This window comes from Orussus abietinus, unplaced genomic scaffold (genome assembly GCF_000612105.2).
Source record: "Orussus abietinus isolate OABI.00-Male unplaced genomic scaffold, Oabi_2.0 scaffold6, whole genome shotgun sequence".
Taxonomy (NCBI): Eukaryota; Metazoa; Arthropoda; class Insecta; order Hymenoptera; family Orussidae; genus Orussus; species Orussus abietinus.
This window is the reverse complement of record NW_019396002.1, coordinates 2313878-2331317: the sequence shown is the minus strand read 5'-3', so window position 1 is coordinate 2331317 and position 17440 is coordinate 2313878. Positions and strand designations below refer to the sequence as shown.

Here is a 17440-nt window from a genome sequence, read left to right as displayed (position 1 = left end):
TACCGAGGCGCTACATTATGATTCAAAGATTATATCTTTCGATTTGTCTAGACGGCAGGGAAGGGAGGGACCTATAAAGAGTTAGGTGCCGACTCTTGGGAGACATGTGGAGGCACGTCGGCAGGCCCGATACCGGTCCCGATTTTCGAGCCCTTTTCGGCAGCTGCGCGATCGGTTGTCGCGCTATCGGGCCCGTTTTCGGGGCCGTCTTCCATTCCTCTCGGCGAAAACTCGGCCCGACTCTAGTACGGGTATTTCGCTCGGGTGCCAGGGTAGGGATGAGCCCGGGAAGAAGACCAGGAGTCGCGGTCGCGTCTCTTGGAATCACTGAGTAGACGGAATTGTGTCCGCGAGACGTGCCGGCCCGCAGTTGAGACGAACGGCTCACCGCGGGCACACGCAGACAAGCATCGCCCACCGAAGAGAGATCCCTCTGCCTTTTCGGATCCAACGGGAATCAGAAATCGGAACGAGGGGAATCGAAGATCGGAAGAGCGCGAGTCAAAGTAGCGTTAAAACCCCGTCTGCCAAATTTCAAAATCGCGCGCGGTCGTCCCGTCTTCGTACCAAGGATCTGCCTCCAAGTTCGACCCAGTTTCCGGGACTTTTCGCGATAACGCGTCCGTGACCGGTCGACTTCGATGTGCGAGACGTTAAATTGAGGATCAGACGTGAAAAAGTCTGATCTTTCGGGAATAACTTCCCGCGGTTTGGGAAAACCTCCAGACTAAGATCTAGGACACGATATCGAGGGATTTAGGGAGGACCCTGTCTCGATACAAGTGTGAGACGTGTCTGTAGGTTTTTTCTACTTCTTTTTTCGTTGTTTTCTTGCATTCTGGACCTAGTGTCTGATTAATAGAGGTTGGGCTCTCGGATCTATTGAGACTCGATTAGATAACATCGCTGAGAGACTCCACAGTTGGGAATCACCCCGGGTGCAGGGACCGGGTACCTTTTCGGCATTCCACGTCGGTCCAGCTTCTGCAATCGGAGTCTGAGAGGAGGAGACTATCGGACAACGTGGGACATCCGATACGAGATCACGATACTTGTCTCTTCGATTAGTGATCGTGGACCCTTATCGAGTTCAGGGCGCGGAAGTTGATCGGGACCTCTTCGAGTCCTGCGTATGTGGGTTTCCGATGGGACGTGTGGATCAGGTGGAGGTGAGGTGAAGTTCAGGATCCGGAAGACTTTTAACATAGAATATCAAGAGGAGACCATTAAAAGGGATTGGAGACGTCTAGAGTGAGTGGTGCCACCAGAAGCCAGAATTTCCAAGTTCCATCAGAGTTCCTGGGACAAGTGGGAGCCAATAGTGGAAGCACCAGGATGGCTCCGTCCAAGGCTATCCTGATCTTGCTGCTGGCGGTCTCCAGAGGCTGGTGTGACTTCCGTCACCAAGAAGAGCAAGAAACGGCAATAAGTCAAGAAGTACCCCAGGATTCTACCGAGCACGACATCAGGTCGGAACCGACGAACGGATCGGTGCCCCTGAGCACGAAGAGGCTGGAGAAGATGCTGAAGAAGGCCATCCTGAAGATCATCACCAGCGACCTGAGTAGCGCGGAGATGCTGTTCTTGAAGAGCCTGAATTACAGCTTCGAGGAGGTGATGGCGATCCGGGAGCGAGAATTGGGTAGGAAAAAGATGGAGGCCGAGTTGAGGGCCGAGGACGAAGAGGACCAGTCGAAGAAGGGGCCCCTCCTAGGGGCCATTTCGCGCAGGAGGAAGAAGCCCCAAAGGACTAGGAACCAGCAGGACTTCCGACAGCCCGACACCGACGGCAACAGGATGGAGCTCGACTACGAGGACCTGAAGAGGGAACGCGACTGGAGGAAGGAGTTGATTCACGAGAAGAGGGTCCACGACAAGGACTTCGACTTCGACGCCTTTAACAAGCAAGCGGTGTACGACTACGAGAACGAGGCGTCGAGGCTGGAGCGTGGCCAGTCCTGGAAGGACCTCACCACCCACGAGAACAAGGAGGACCAAGGAAGAAGCAACCAGGAAGAGACCGGCATTGGCTCGGACTTCCACAGGAGCTCTGTCCGGGCTATGGAGCCCCATGTGATCTTCAAGATCCGCTACGACGACTCCGAGTTCGACTCCAGCTCCGACGAGAAGACCAAGCCGGGTGCTAAGGAAAATGGCGCCCAAAGGGGCCATTCCTTTCATGCCGACACTACTTATCAGCGTACTCCTCTTCCTCTAGCACACCGAGTGCATCTGGGGAGGTCCAGGTACCTTGACCTGCCGAGGAACGTGGAGGTACCAGGAGAGACCATCTTGGTACCCCCCGGTACCGACGTTGCTCCCACTGGAGAACCCCTTGAAATCCCTTCGAGTAGTTCTTTGGACCTGGAAAATGATACTTTACCCGCAGACGGGGTAAATGGCACCCGCGATAACGAAATCGTCCAACAGATTGATAGAGGAACCGAGTTCCTCGGAAATGACAGCCTGGTACCCAGAAGAGTCAGCGAGTACGAGGGCCTCGAGTGGGTCGAGGATGACGTCTACCGAGTCATACCGGAAGTCGTCGAGTCCCTGAACTACGACAACGAGGAGAACGAGACCTCCGACTACTATGAGCAGAACACCTACTATCAGGGCCCTTCGTCGGTGTCGGAGGACAACGATACCGCGGACTATCTGAACGAGTCACCTGATCCGGTGCAACACTTCGTGGCGAACGCCAACGGATCCAACGACAGCTTTCCCACGGGGAACCTCTCCACGTATCACCAGGCTGCCCTGGCCCATCGCAGAGAGTAAGCTACTTGCCATTTCTATTTTTTTCGATATTTCAATTTCTTATGTCTACCTAATTTTTTCTACATCTTTTCTAAATCTTATCTAAACGGCCTTTGTTGATTTTAGACGAGGAAAGAGACCATTCGTGACCAGCGCGTATTTAAGGCGATATGAAAGTGGCGTCCAAGGATCACGTTTATGATCCTTTCTTCGAATTGGGTGTACCGAATCGTCTGAAATTTTTCCACGTGAGGATGAAGGCTCTAAGGAAGGTCCTGTCACCCATGAAATTTCATTTTTTAAATTTGTTTATTAATATTTTCTGTTTTGTGTTAAAGAAGAAAAATGAAATTTCATGGGTGTTGTCACCTTACGTAGAGCATCTATATTCACGTGGGAAAGTTTCATGAACTATTGACCCCTCAGATGCCACTTTCATATCGCCTTAAAATATATATATTTAGTACAAAATGCAGTTTAACTGTACATTATTGGATAATTCATTTTCAAATCAATTGTCCCGAAGTGGAGGAACGTTTTCCCTCTATAGTTTCGGTTTCAATCTCGAGTCTGACTTCGTTCCAACTGCCGGTTTCAACTGGGTCAATATTGTATTTTAAATATAGACCGGCGGGAATTTATTTCCCGAGTTACGAGTAGTTTTAAATGAAGCAGTGAGCTCTCATAACGGATTCTATTTTCTCTGGTTTTTAGTGGAAATCTGACGTCACACGTCGACAGGTAAGACTCCGAATGTGTGACCGTGAGAAAACTTCAGAGTTGGGTTGGACTTTGTGACTTTTGCTTTCTTAATCTTAGTTCTCTGTTATACTTATTCTTTTTATTTTTAGTGTGACGCTTTCTCGAATCTCGAATTTCCCTCGTACGTATTTCGGTTTGCTAGCACTTGCCAAAGGCGTACTTCCTAGACCCGGAATTTCTACGAAATTACGTTTCCTGCACACCGCTAGAGAATCCTTCCTGCAGTTGCAGCCAGTTTTGCAGCTGCACGTGCATCTGGCATAAATTAACACGTGGCGGAATACTGAAATTCATCCAGATAGAAGCGTTTCTAAGAGGGTGGAAACGTTCACGATGGAAAACTGCCATTAATTAATATGATTTAATATGCATCTTATAATCACTAATTTATTTGATAACACTCATTAACAGATTTACTTATATACGACAGTCGGGATTTTTTTAAAATGCCATCTGGGTATGATGCTTACAATATTTTTTGGATATACGGCATGTTAAGGAATATGAATATATCTTTTTATGTGTGAAGAGTTTCTACTTGACGAATGTATTATGAATTCGCACGTGTTCAGTGTTCCACTCGCACTTGGTCCTGTTCCAAATGTCGGTCGAACTCGACCTGGTTATATGATTTCGTTTTTTTGTACAGAGGCGACCGGGATGACCAAAATTAGCGGCACAACCTTTTCACCTATTTCGAGGAAACATTAAATCCCCACCTTAAGGGAGTTAGTAGGTTTTGATATGCGTCGTCATCACGGTTACGAGGTAAAGGGAATTGAAGGATATTAGAAAATGAGCACCTCGAGGCGTAAAAAGAAGATACCTACTTTCAGTGAATCGCATTTCATAGCCTACCAACCCCCTTAAGTGGCCTTTTACGCCGCCACCTTAAATCGGCACCTCGTTTACGCATTAGTGGTGCGCAAATATTCTCTACCCTTTTCCGCGTTCCCTTTTAAACCTACGTTAATTAAACCGCATTTCACGACCTCTTAAGTCATCCTCTTCGCCGCCACCTCAAATCGGCACCTCATTTACACGCCAGAGGCGCACAAATATTTCCTATACCTTATCGATCTCTTTTAAACTGAGAAAAAGATATCCACCGAGCCAAAGGAATATTTTTCTTCATTCAAATAATAACAATTTGGCTCAAATTAAGTCAAATAAATTGTTACGATTCCAAAGAAATCTTGGATCCAGTTTATTGGAGTTTATTCTATTGAAATAGTTGTTCTTTAGATTAACAAAATATTTTCGAGGTACTGTTCAAAGTGATACTTTTCTTTGGTCCAATGTAAACTCTTCTCGGTGTAACAATCCCCTTAAGTCGAAATGTTTTTCGTAATTCAAAGAATAACAATTTGGCTCAAATGAAGTCAAACAAATTGTCACAATTACAAAGAAATCTTGGATCCAGTTTATTGGAGTTTATTCTAGTGAAACAGTTGTTCTTTAGATTATCGAAATGTTTCCGAGGTACTGTTCAAAGAAATACTTTTCTTTGATACAGTGTAAACATTCTTCTCGGTGTACCAATCCCCTTAAGTCGTACTTTTCACCGCCACCTTAAATCGGCACCTCATTTACGAACTAGAGGCGCGCACGTGCCCCTGGAATCGGCCTCGGCAAAAGGAGCAATTCGCGCAGCTGCACGCGTCTTGGTTTGGAGGTTAGGATCTCCGCTCCCCGTGCGCCCCCGCCCCCGGGAAACATTGCCCTCGGGCACGTAAAAATATCCCCGCGAGAGAAAAAGCAAAGTGAAAAACGGCCTATCGGATCGCGAAGCCGGGGGCGGCTTTCCCGCGAGACGCCGCGACGCCGAGGCGTCTCCGAGAGCTCCGAATAAATCTCAGGAACGACTTTCAACGAGCGCCAAGCAACCTCCTCCGCATCCTGGGCGCGAAATCTTGCACAACGTATTCGCAAATATATTTCCTCGGTGATTAAACCCGCGCATTAATTCTAAATTGACTGACACTCTATCCAACGGGGCTGTGGAGATCATCAGGGTCCTAAGAACGCCATTTTCCCTCGAGGTGGAGACGAGATTCTTCGGGGCGAAGGCTCCTCTCGACGTAGAAACACCGCTAGGGACTACCTACGTTTTTAAATCACTCCTCCGCCTCCTCCACAGCCAGCTGGAATTTCTTTTACTTTATTAAGTCTAGACGCGTAAATGCATTCGTGCCGTCCAGTGGCGTAGCCGCCAGCGGACGTCTTTGGACGGCGTCTCGCGTTTTACGACGCGGCCGCGCGACCGGTGGGTCAGGAAATCCCTGCCAAGTCGCTCCCACTCTTCGGGAAGTCGAAGAACCTTTGATATTCCTGCCGTTCGATATCTACCGGTCATTTTGGTTACGAATTCACGCCTTGTTTCTGTCAGAAATACGGAATTTCTTCGAGATCAAAATCCGGCCCTCGCGTGTGGTCCTCCACGCGTCGGTTGAGCACCCTTGTAATGGCCAGTGTCTAGTCGAGCTGCAGTTAGGCTGCTCTTATGTAGTTATGTAACACATTTTAATTTAATACGCTTACCTTGTCTGCGCCTCTCTTCCTATGTCGAGCGACAGAGAGGAAAACCGAGACAGAGGACACACGCGCGACTGCGTGTGTCAATCTCGATCCGACAGGAGGCGACTCCATTATTCGGCCTCGTGATTCTGACCGCATCATAGCGCGACACGCACCTCTTTTTATTTTCCCCAAAACGTTTGCATACATCTTTCGTAAAATATCAAACATCGAAATGACTCAATGATTTGTAAATAATCGGGAAAGAATATTACTAATTTGCCGAAACTCGAAATCATCGGATGGAGCATTGAAATGACCCAATACATTATTAACAAAAAATCGGGAATAAACTAATACTTTGCTGAAACTCGTAAACATCGAATGGAGCATCGAGATGATGATAAAAATGATATTAATCCTTTGCCGAAACTCGAAAGCATGGAGATGACCCAATAAATTATTAAGAATAACGAGGATAAAATAATAATTTGCCGAAACTTGAAAACGTTGAGGGAAGTCAAAATGGCGGTTTAAGAGGAGGCTTGACAATCCGCGTTTCTTCTTGTCTCTATTTCTCAGACAGACGCAGATGTGACACGTAGGCAAAGAGACGATGGGGAAAAAGAATAATAATTTCCCGAAATTCGACAACGTCGAGTGGAGTCAAAATGGCGGTTTAAGAGGAGGCTTGAAAATCCGCGTTTCTTCGTGTCTCCGTTTCCCAGACAGGCGTAGACGAGGCACGTAGGCAACGAGACGACGTAGAATGCTTGGCTTGGACGCGCCTAGATTACCGCACATGTCTGGAATCAAATTCGAGATCTCGCCGGGCGATATCCCGGAAATTGTGACGCCGACCCTCGCCCACAGAAATTGGGACAGGCCTCGAATTATCCCACGTCCCGTGGGACGGACCATCCAACCGGGAGACGAGGGATCCCCCATTACGGAGGGCAATAAAACGGAAAATGCCCAGGGGACTTTGGAACGCGACATTAAGGACCTATTGGCGGGCCCAGGAAACCTCGTCTTTTCTTTAACCACTCTTCGTTCACCTTTTTATCCATGCCTAATTCGCTTACTCCGATCGCTGGTGTAGTGGAAAGGCGCGCGTACGCGCCGATAAACTGCGCTTTAATCGCAGGGACCCAGACAATGTCGTGGGTTTATTAATACTAATTATTCTGTTTACACTCGGCTGACCCGGCGCCGAAATCTCCGCGATCGGTCCCGGATCCTGCAATAATGCTCATTACCGCTTCATTAAACATCTTCATTTGCATTATTAGGTAACGATAAAACACCTTAGGATCGCCTTAAGATTTAATCGAGGTCGCAGAATCTGTCTTAGACGTTTCCTTGATATCGAAATTTGTCGATCGTTCATTCCAGGGTTAAAATCTTTACGATTGGCTCCGAATCAATCGCAATAACGCACATTACCGATTTATTAGACACCTTCATTCGTTATTATTAAATAAATTCGAAACGCCTTAAGATTTAATCGTTATCGCAGATTCAATCTCAGATGTTTCCATGATACCGAAATTTGTCGATCGCTCATCCAGGCGTTAAAATCTCTACGATCTACCCCGAATCAATCGCAACAATGCTCATTACCACTTCATTAAAAACCTTTACTTGCGTTATTATTAAATAAATTCGAAACGCCTTAAAATTTAATCGTAGTCGCAGATCCAATCTAAGTTGTTTCTTTAATATCGAAATTTGTCGGTCGCTCATCCAGGCGTTAAAATCTCTACGATCGACCCCGAATCAATCGCAATAATGCTCATTACCACTTCATTAAACACCTTTATTCGCGTTATTATTAAATAAATACGAAACACCTTAAGATTTAATCATGGTAGCAGATCCAATCTCAGATGTTTCTTTGATATCGAAATTTGTCGATCGCTCATCCCGGCGTCGAGATCTCCGCGATCGGACCCAAGTCCAGCTACGTTAGTACAGTCAACGACAGAACTAGCGATTTACGGCGACTTCGTTAACGAGGATAATTATTCCGCTCCTTTGAGTCCCGCGAAAAAAAAAAGATAGCGGCCGCCGTTGCGACCTCGGAGGGAATACGCAAAGATTTCCGTTAAAAAGCGCCCCCTGGGAGTTAATGTAAATAAGACGTCGTTCGTAGGAGTGACGCGTCCGAGGAAGACGTACGGCTCGAGGCCAGACTGGCGACTGGCCTCAAGTCCCAACGGAATGACTACGTGATTGGCCGCCGAGGTTTCTCCCTGTCTAGCCGGTGTCTAGATCTTAATAAATGCCTTCGACTTGTCTGCCGCTCTAGGTCACTGACCATGACCAAAGAGGATGCGATCCTTCCTGAATACATTTAGAGTCTCCGCGCCGATCCAAACAAGACACCGAACTATGCTCGGATAAAGATAACAGATCCGTACAAGGGAGACCCGGAAAAACGCGACATTTTGACAGACGATATTAACAAACGACCCTAGCTTCGAGTCTACCCACAAAGGGGGCGGAATAATCGAGTGAAATTAATTCACGGAGTTTTTTTATGACGGGAGTCAACGCTCAGTCGAGTATCCGAGAAGTTGTAGCGTTCATGTAGCGTTGACACTTCTTTCTTTCTCGCAGCCAAGGCCAGAAGGTGATCGAAGACATCAAAATGAGAGTTTTGGCCATGACAGGTCGGTTCAACCACAGCGCCAACAGCAACCAGGTGCAACGAGAGCGGCTCACCATGTTTTCTCCCACCTGTAAGCGAGATCTGATATAATATACGTGTTAGTTGATACTTATCGGTAAGTGAAATAATTATTTCCACGACGTTTAATCTGTTCACAGGCCAGACTCCTCGGAACACGGACGCCGAGGCGTGGGCGGACCCTTTCTCGATGAACATGCACTTTCAATTGAACCTGACGTCGGGTGAACATGTCGTGGCGGCTAAACTGAGGCTCTTCAAGTTGCCCCAGGAGAACGCGACGACGACGAGCACGAGTACCTTCGAGGAGGACGAGGATGACGAGAAGAAGATCCGGATATCCGTGTACTTCTACACGAAGTCCCTGAAGAAGCACCGATGTACGTCCCAGGGAATTCGTAGTACCTCTCCAGGCTTCTACTTTTACCTGTAACTCCGAAATCACGTTACAGCAAAGAAGAGGCTGATGGACTCCATCGTGACGTCACTTACACCAACGGGAAGCCATTTGGCATTGGATGTGAGACAAGGTCTGCGATTCTGGAGGCTGAATCCCAGAAATGGTCACAGCAGCAATGGGAACCATGGACTCGTGGTGCAGATAGAGGACCAGGATGGTCGTCCTTTGAAACCTGCCCTTTTCGTCCAACAACCATCTTGCCAAGCAGATCACGACCAGGATGAGAAGGCATGTGAGTGTGTGACCTAACAATACTAACTCAACGGCTTGGATTGCTCGTCCTCGCAGTTAATCGCCTCTGTAACCACTTAAACCGCTAACAGGGTCGAGTTCTTTCATAAATTAGATTCTACAAAAAGTTTTGAAAATAATATGGATATATGTATCAGTACTTGGGGCGAAACTCTGCCAAGTTCCCTGAGGTATATCTGGACACTTCTTCTGAAGAGTCGACCCTGGACTTCGAGTCGGCCAAACTTTAACTCCCTCCAGTTCGCAACTGGCACTTGAATTTTCTTCTAATCGACCTGCATGTGCACGAAGTCTTTTTTTTCCTGCGTTTTCTGAAGAAATGAAAATCTACTGTATATTTATTGCAATACGGAAGTATTCTCACTTTTTTATCGTACTTACTCTTTCAGATCAACGCGTCCCTTCCCTTTTCGTCCGAGCCTGTTCTCGTTACGTTCACATCGTAGATGGGGAAGCGGTGACGTTTCTAAACTGCAAGTTACGGAATGAAAGGTACTGAGAAAGCCGGGTGATAGTAAAAAGAGCAAAGACCACAACTGGCGGAGAAAACGAGCGAGAAAACCGAGCAGTTTGGGATTAAGGGAGGAGCCCTTCTGGACCACTTCTCGTCGAACTTCTCGCTATTTTCTTATGTCAAGAGAGAAAGAAGGCGCTAAGCCTCAAGGGGAAATAATCTCTTAATCGTTAGCTTCGCGTTAAGATACCTCGAGACTAATTTTACCATTTCTGTTTCGAGCTTAGTTAATTGATAATGTAAAGTAGGCCGATAAGCTGCGGTCGAGGTCGACCTTAAAGTAATTCTAGATTTAATCGACTAGGCGTTAGGCTTCCAGTGAAGAGAACAGAAATTCTATGATTAGTCGTTAGTCTTGTTCATTTAGTGTGTAAGAGCACCAAAGGAAAGAAACGAGTACATCGGATGAATACTTACCTTAACAGGCTTATGAACACATTGTATCATATCAGGAAATTATTTCTTTGAATATATATGATCCGGGAATAATTTCTTGATAAGATAGATTATGTTCTTGGGACTACTGGAAGAGATCTTTCTCCTGGTCGTTTATGATATGGCATCGAGTAAATTGATCTGGATGCTAATTAGCCCTTTGTATGGCAGTTAAGTAATTTCTTTACAAACCAAAATGTGTTCTTTGGACTGGTTAAGGACATGTCTGTATACGGATCATATTAGTACTCCTTCGTTCGAGGTGCAAGAATCATCGAGTAAAGCTCATCCTTATAGACTAGCGTATCTCTGCTACAGGAAGATTCACTCTGAGACTGTGTAGTAGCTTAACTTAAAATCGGGCTATTAGATTTAAGTAATTAGCGTTAAAATACTGTAATTTATGTTCCAAGAGATTTCTTGCAAGCGGACCCACTTCTCATGTAAATATTGACGTAAGTGGTCAGCTTGTCTACCTACTACTTGTTCTTCTTCAGTTGCGTTAGTTTCCTCAAGGTGGTCTTTTCAAGTCAAATGCCAACGACTGATGTAGCCAAATCTAGATCCCTAAGTTAACAAGAGGTATTTATGTTAAGAATGAAAGAAGTAATTGAGGTTAGAATAAAGCGCACCTGTTGCTAGAATAAACTCATCGCGTCCGGTCTCCGAATCGATCAGTACTAAGTTGTATATAATGTATATTACAATTTTACGAAGAATAAATCCATTAACACTGATTCTTCTTTCATTCCGCGTATTCTGTACCTTACTCTTGAAACCCGGTTTATGTCTCTGTTCTAATTCTAACTTAACTTTTACTTAATCGTTCACTATAAGGAATTTATAGAGAGCGTTTAAGCTTTCCTTATCTTGATTATAATATTTAACCCACAAACGGTCCTAATGAATTTCTTACAACGGACAATTAAGTTAGGGTTAGAACAGAAGTCCCTACTAGACTTTACCAACTTTACGTAATCCTTAACAGTAAGTACTTGTCCGATCGCCAAAGTAAAACAACATTGGGCGCAATTAATACTGAGATGGGGTGACTGCCAGAAAACATCTCTTATAAGTCGTAACATAAACGTATTTGGCTCGAAACTCTACCGAATTCTCGGATTCCTTGATTCCGAAACTTCGCTTCCTTGTCGAGAATACTCACGCGTACAAATTCACCGCTGCGCCTCTACCGCCATCTAGCGTCACATTCTCGAAACTAAACGCAATCCACGTGATCGATAAACGAGATCTCTAACATTACTTAACCTTTAGTCATCCATTAAATCACGAGTATACTTACCGACAGAGTGTATCACTTGCAGTCATCATTCCGAGTAATTCCGAGAATTTTTCCGCGCTCGTGCCCTCGTGGTGGAATTTTTCCCCAGTGCCATTCGAATCGTGGTCGTGAATGATCGTTCCTATAATTTGAATAATGTTAATTTGCCGATGATGGGACAACGCATGCGCAGAGCGATGCTCCAGAGGGAAATCTAATGTCATATCGTTCGAACGGCTTCGAATGTCGCGTTAGACGGACGGGGCCGATTTTGGTCTTAATAATTTCCTTGTTAAATCAATCTCTGGTACCGTCGTCCCACCTGACACGGCTTCGACTCCGAACTGTCGTCTGCGCCAGGAAATTGCCATTAATATCCGGAGTATTCCCAGATATTCTTCCTTGAGCGACCTCGCGATTCTTGTAAACGGTGCCGAGTTACGAGCAGTCGGGCGACGTTCCGGGAGAATGGCAGATATCAAGCAGGATTTGAAGACAGAAGACGGCGAGAATTATTCGATGGGCAATAACACGGAGCCGAAAAACATGCAAGACCTGACGCAATACGTGAGTCTTTGATCCTGCCTTATAATTTGCGTCCTTGGATGCTCGGGCTTGGCTATCATGTAATGTTTGGTTAGGAGGCACGATGGAAGTTTTGGTCTTTTTTTCTGATGTTTTAGGTGCAGACCCTGCTCCAAAATATGCAAGACAAGTTCCAGACGATGTCGGACCAGATTATTGGAAGAAATATCCTTTTTGCGAGCCGTAATAACCGTTTATAGATTATCTCCAAAGCTCGGCGTAATATAACATCAAATTTGACTTGGATGTATTGTGCGACAGTTTTAGAAATGACCATCCTTAATTATTAAATACTAGATGAAATGGGCAACCGGATAGATGATTTGGAGAAAAACATTGGCGACCTAATGACGCAGGCAGGCGTTGAAGGAACAGATAAATAATTTGTGGCCTGGATAGCTGCAAACGATGTGAATCATTTGAATGATTTACGTTAAGGCACTGGTTTTAATTGAGCCAATTACTACATCACTCTGAAAATGCTTTATTTATAAAGTGACTGTGCGCGTTCGTTAAGCGTATTAAGTTTTGCACTGAATGGATAATATACACTTTTTTACATATAAATCGTGGGTTATTTCTGACAATGCTTATAGGTTAATCCTTTGTTAAGTGTAGGATATACTGCGGATTACTGAGGATATTAAGGACTTCTGGTACTTAGGAACAGCGGGTACAGCTCTTAAATTAAGTCGACTGGTTGCTCCTTGTTTTCTTTCTATAAAGCGCCTCATCTAAAATATATAATTGCAAAGGCACGAGGGTTGTGTGAATTCAAAGAAGTTACATTGTTTTGTAGCGAAGTCTCACTGTTTTCTCCTCGACAGATTCCGATTCAGACTCTCCAGAGTTGTTACCGTATTCTTCCACTTGCACCGATTCCGAAGAATTTGTATGGCCATTTTTCAAAGAATCCTAAAAAATCAAATTATTAATAGTGAAATAAATAAATAAGATAACTGTTCAAGAAACTCACCAATGAGCCTGCTGATCGGTTTGAAGATTTCTTTGTATTCTTAGGAGATGGGGCAAAGCGACTAGCCAAATTTGTAAGAGAATACGCCTGCCTAAACGAAGTTCGTCTCACTGTGTCCAATCTAGATGCAGTGTCACTCCCCTGCATTACCTCTCTGAATTCCTACAATTGAAACAATTATTGTTCCAATTATTCCTGATTTCATTACGTTTTCCTTCCATTCCCTACCAGAGATGAACAATTTTTGTGGGAAAACTATTCTGCTAAATAGAAAAATGTTCATCAAATTCCATATCATTTACTAAACTGAATAATAATTGTATTCATCTCTGGTACCTACTAAGGCAATAATGTCCAGTTAAATTACCCCATTTAGATCTCCTCTCGTTATTTGAAAGTCCTGTGTGTCGAAGAAAAAATTACGTTCTATGCATGAGGTTCTACGTACTCTCGAAATTAAATAAATTTGTGAAACTCGTATCTAGAAAAATCCATTCTTTGGTACCATTTAATTTGCTTTACCTCCAGATCCTTTGTTTCGTCTATTTCGGCAATATCTCGGTACGCTTTCGTTAACAATTCCACAGCTTTGGCATGGAAACTCATCTCGATGATAACGAATTCCAGAAGTACAGATTTCATATCATGCAGCTTCCTCCTCTCAAAGGAATCTATTTGTTCCTCTAGACCCTTTACCACTCTTGATACCTCAACAGTAGCTTTCATAAGTTCTGACTCCGCTTGCGACTAAATTAATTACAACAGAAACAAATATATTACAATTATCCTGACTATAATAACCGCTAAGAAACCTACAATCATTTGTCGATTTCGAGGGTTCCTTTCTCGCACCCTATCAAAATGTCTTCTTTTGGTGAGTTCCTTATCCCGGGCTGTAAAGGTGTTTCGAACATCTTCTCGAGCATGTTTACAAATTGTGGCGTACTGAGAAAATGGAGTAACAACTTTAGCTTCGAGCCTCTGGACTTCTGCGTCCCTATTAAAAAAGAAAATACATTCATATTGTAACTATTTACCCCAGTCGACAAGATGATTAAAAAATAACTCAGGGATTTCAGAAATCCCAAGAAATTTGTAACGAAACAGAAATTACTTGTAATCTCCGATGATTGAAAGTGTCTTGGCAAAATTTCCAAGACTGCTGCTCAAGGACTGGTTAATGTTCTCCGACTCCGCATAGGTTTGGATTACTTTCGCCACTTCATCGGTCTTATCGCGTAGTCTGAAAATAATAACGTGTTACATATTTTGATGAAGTAATGGCGCTATTCCGTAGAAATAGGGCGTCGTTTGGAAATGTTAGGATATGGTTGCTTAATCAATAGTTTCATTGATCGCCTCGTGCACCAACCTGGCAGATTTTCTGGCGAACGCCGCGAATATAGTGCAAAGCTCCGCGAAATGTTTCTCCACGCGGACAATCCTGTCCTGAACAAATTTAGCTTCTTGCTCGCTAAATCAAACACACATTGTATAAATATTATACGAATCTTTCGCTTTGTATGGGATTACTTTGGTCACACACTTACCAGACGTTATTCTGAGAGCGTACCCTGAGCATCTTTAGCAGTAATGGTTGTACTTGGAATAAAATATTTCAAACACCTCAAATAACGTCAAACGTTTTCCTCGGCTGTTGTCATAGTAGAGAATGACAGTTGCCTGCTGACAGGTGGTAGCTGGCCAGGTGGAACTATACCTTACATTCTATACTTCCTTCAAGCTATTTCTAGCAACACTTAATTTATGGATTACCTCAGATTCTCTGTTACTGATATGTTCTATGAGTATGTTAAACCGAAATTATTTTAGAATATTAAACAGAAGGTAGATTAAACTCGTAACACATGGATTTGTTTATATTAACAGAAATGAAATACTGCGCAAATGTTTCAAAACGTTGTTAACTTCTGAAATTTGATATCTAAGAATTGTTATCGAGGAGGACACTTTTGGATCACTGCGAAGGAATGGCCAGCACCAGCTCCTATGACAACTCCATTAAAATCTCGCAAAGTAGAGACGTTTTCTGGAATTAAAATATTCTCCGTAGAACCATTGCCACAATTCCCGTGCTCGTTCCATCCCCAACATATAATTGATCTGTCCTCTGGAATTAAAATTTCCATTCATTGTGGTTTTAAAATGTAACAAATTGCATGTACAACAGGCGTAATAGTACGATAGATAATTACCAGTAAGTGCGATGTTATGTTCTGAGCCAATTCCTAGTTCCTTGATTTTTGGTAGATTCTGAATACTTTTTGGTTTCCAATGATCTTGGTCGGACCTTTGACCTCCTAGTTGACCATAAATATTCCTACCCCAATTGAGTACATCTCCGTTTCTATTTAAAGTAACTGTATGTGTCCAGCCTGCATAAACTTTCGTGTATTCAGGTTGAATATTCTGTATTCTTTTCGGAAATGGAATAGTATTCTCAACGGAGTCATGCCCTAGTTGTCCGTACTTATTGCTACCCCATGAATAAATGCCTTCTCTAGTTGCCACTACTGTATGATGTTGACCACATGCAACATCTACCACATCGGTTAAGCCTGGAACTATTTAATTGAAAGTTCTGTAAAATCTGTGGTTAATTCATTAGTACCGGTTTTATATACTTGCACAAAGTGTCGTCTAAAATTACCTCTGGTAAATGTAGTTAACATTGAAATTTGTTTGCCTTTCGGAGAAATCACACCTAATTGGCCTTTGCTATTGGAACCAGTAACAAAAATTAGACCGTCTTCGGTGACATATGCGGAGTGTCTTAAGCCCATTGAGCAGCGAACTATTTTCTTGTTGCTGGTGATTTTAATTGGTTTAACAGTATCTTGTTTTTCACAGAGGTCGTTCCCAAGTTGGCCAAATCGATTTGAACCCCAGACAAAGGCATACCCATCTCTCGTCAGAGCCATCGAGCTATCCCATCCGCAAGCAACGTCAATGATATACTCATTTCTCAGGTATTCTATTTCTTTAAATTTCAGAATGCTTCCTGCAACAGGAATTCCTGTTTGTCCTTTGGTATTCCATCCGCAAGAATACACGTCTCCTAACTTATCCAAAATCAGTGTGAGTCCTGCTCCTCCTACGATCTTTACAATATTTTCTGCTCTGAGCTCGGCTTGGGACAGATCAACTTCTGTGGGAAGTACAAGTTGCTCGTCTTCGATATTTTGACCCAACTGACCGTGAGAATTAGCACCCTGAAACAATGGAGTTAATTAATTTATACACATTTTAAATTTCTAATTCAATATTAAAGAAATTCTATTGTAGGATTCTATTTAAACGGTGATTTTAGTACAAGAGAGACAGATTCTACCTCCATGTGGCGCCATCTATACAACGTGTAGTGTACTATTTAATAATGGCCCCATGTTTTTCTGCAGAATTCACCAGAGATGAGTTGGGAGATTGCTCACGGGCAGGGTCGCGCGATCGATTCCTGTGCTGCCCTCTGGTTTCGTACGTTAGCTTTAACCGTTTTTTGCCTCCAAGGGCGGCGCAACCAATTTCTGATAGGAGCTCGCGCACTCGCGATGGCGGTACCATCTACCAGTCGCCATTGGCGGCCACGTACTCGTGATGGTAATACCATATGGCAGTTGACGGTGGCGCCGATTTTATAATTACGACGCATTGTTTTACTCGAACTGTTACTTACTGTTACTTACTGTTAATGGATGGGTGCATTCGGAGGAGATAAGCGGTTACCGATGAGTTGGGAACATGTTGCGATTTTCTGCTGAAAATGGCGATCAGAATGGTCTGATCAGTAAACATGTTGAGTAAACGTACTCATTCAGCAGATGAGCGCTAACCGATCACTCAACAGTTGTCTCCTCTGAATGCACCCAATGTTAATTTCTAGCCTCTAATTATACGTGCGTGTTCCACGGTTCCACCTTAAGAATGATTTTACTCACCCATGAAAACAAATGAAACGTTGACATTGTTGCAAAGGCACTTTATCCGTTCCTTTCAATACATAGAAACATTTGATAGAAATTTGAGTAATGGATTAAAATACTTTTGGGACTCACAAGTCTAATAAGAACGGTTCAATTATGAAATACAATAAAATATTAGACACTACGTGTCAATGAGAAAAATGAATTACTTTACCGACGTAGAATTGCTTCATTAAATCCGTATAGTTCGCCACTTTGTCAGTA

General features: G+C 43.8%; 4 protein-coding genes across 9 annotated transcripts; 2 read left to right on the top strand and 2 right to left on the bottom strand.

Annotated features, from left to right (window-relative positions):
• Positions 1–98: 98 nt before the first annotated feature.
• On the top strand, positions 99–11129 carry LOC105694170. Of its 3 annotated transcripts, none has more exons than XM_012414578.2 (6): positions 105–2777; positions 3475–3501; positions 8662–8783; positions 8872–9111; positions 9184–9423; positions 9833–11129. In XM_012414578.2, the coding sequence occupies exons 1-6, from the start codon at positions 1336–1338 to the stop codon at positions 9940–9942; spliced, it is 2181 nt and encodes a 726-aa protein (XP_012270001.1). In that variant the 5' UTR covers positions 105–1335; the 3' UTR covers positions 9943–11129. The 3 variants fall into 3 exon arrangements, with proteins under 3 accessions (XP_012270002.1, XP_012270001.1, XP_023289988.1); XM_023434220.1 differs by having other exon boundaries at positions 108–2777; positions 9184–9419; XM_012414579.2 differs by lacking the exon at positions 3475–3501 and having other exon boundaries at positions 99–2777.
• Positions 11130–11769: 640 nt separating this feature from the next.
• LOC105694175 (heat shock factor-binding protein 1) lies at positions 11770–12826 on the top strand. 2 transcript variants are annotated; one of them, XM_012414586.2, is made up of 3 exons: positions 11770–12241; positions 12358–12442; positions 12521–12826. In XM_012414586.2, the coding sequence occupies exons 1-3, from the start codon at positions 12143–12145 to the stop codon at positions 12547–12549; spliced, it is 213 nt and encodes a 70-aa protein (XP_012270009.1). In that variant the 5' UTR covers positions 11770–12142; the 3' UTR covers positions 12550–12826. The 2 variants fall into 2 exon arrangements, with proteins under 2 accessions (XP_012270009.1, XP_012270008.1); XM_012414585.2 differs by having other exon boundaries at positions 11774–12241; positions 12358–12424; positions 12554–12826.
• Positions 12812–14930, bottom strand: LOC105694174 (protein FAM92A-A). Of its 2 annotated transcripts, XM_012414583.2 has the most exons (8): positions 14786–14930; positions 14608–14709; positions 14350–14478; positions 14052–14232; positions 13758–13982; positions 13603–13635; positions 13236–13397; positions 12812–13174 (listed from the first exon to the last, which is right to left on the bottom strand). In XM_012414583.2, the coding sequence occupies exons 1-8, from the start codon at positions 14815–14817 to the stop codon at positions 13043–13045; spliced, it is 996 nt and encodes a 331-aa protein (XP_012270006.1). In that variant the 5' UTR covers positions 14818–14930; the 3' UTR covers positions 12812–13042. The 2 variants fall into 2 exon arrangements, with proteins under 2 accessions (XP_012270006.1, XP_012270007.1); XM_012414584.2 differs by lacking the exon at positions 13603–13635.
• Positions 14931–15161: 231 nt separating this feature from the next.
• Positions 15162–17399, bottom strand: LOC105694172 (secretion-regulating guanine nucleotide exchange factor). 2 transcript variants are annotated; one of them, XM_012414581.2, is made up of 4 exons: positions 17192–17399; positions 15907–16468; positions 15452–15820; positions 15162–15366 (listed from the first exon to the last, which is right to left on the bottom strand). In XM_012414581.2, exons 1-4 carry the CDS (start codon positions 17216–17218, stop codon positions 15191–15193), a joined length of 1134 nt encoding a protein of 377 aa, XP_012270004.1. In that variant the 5' UTR covers positions 17219–17399; the 3' UTR covers positions 15162–15190. The 2 variants fall into 2 exon arrangements, with proteins under 2 accessions (XP_012270004.1, XP_012270005.1); XM_012414582.1 differs by lacking the exon at positions 17192–17399 and adding an exon at positions 16588–16685.
• Positions 17400–17440: the final 41 nt, after the last annotated feature.

Coding starts and splice junctions, on each gene's coding strand:
- LOC105694175 (XM_012414585.2), top strand. CDS start 12,143: ATGGCAGATATCAAGCAGGATTTGAAGACAGAAGACGGCGAGAATTAT. Junction 12,242..12,357: donor TGCAAGACCTGACGCAATAC/GTGAGTCTTTGA, acceptor CTGATGTTTTAG/GTGCAGACCCTGCTCCAAAA. Junction 12,425..12,553: donor GGACCAGATTATTGGAAGAA/ATATCCTTTTTG, acceptor ATTATTAAATAC/TAGATGAAATGGGCAACCGG.
- LOC105694174 (XM_012414583.2), bottom strand. CDS start 14,817: ATGCTCAGGGTACGCTCTCAGAATAACGTCTG. Junction 14,710..14,785: donor CGCTCTCAGAATAACGTCTG/GTAAGTGTGTGA, acceptor TGTTTGATTTAG/CGAGCAAGAAGCTAAATTTG. Junction 13,983..14,051: donor CTCGAAATCGACAAATGATT/GTAGGTTTCTTA, acceptor TAATTAATTTAG/TCGCAAGCGGAGTCAGAACT.
- LOC105694172 (XM_012414581.2), bottom strand. CDS start 17,218: ATGTCAACGTTTCATTTGTTTTCATGG. Junction 15,821..15,906: donor GTTAACTACATTTACCAGAG/GTAATTTTAGAC, acceptor TCAATTAAATAG/TTCCAGGCTTAACCGATGTG. Junction 15,367..15,451: donor ACATAACATCGCACTTACTG/GTAATTATCTAT, acceptor TTTTAATTCCAG/AGGACAGATCAATTATATGT.
- LOC105694170 (XM_012414578.2), top strand. CDS start 1,336: ATGGCTCCGTCCAAGGCTATCCTGATCTTGCTGCTGGCGGTCTCCAGA. Junction 2,778..3,474: donor GCCCTGGCCCATCGCAGAGA/GTAAGCTACTTG, acceptor TCTGGTTTTTAG/TGGAAATCTGACGTCACACG. Junction 3,502..8,661: donor CTGACGTCACACGTCGACAG/GTAAGACTCCGA, acceptor TCTTTCTCGCAG/CCAAGGCCAGAAGGTGATCG.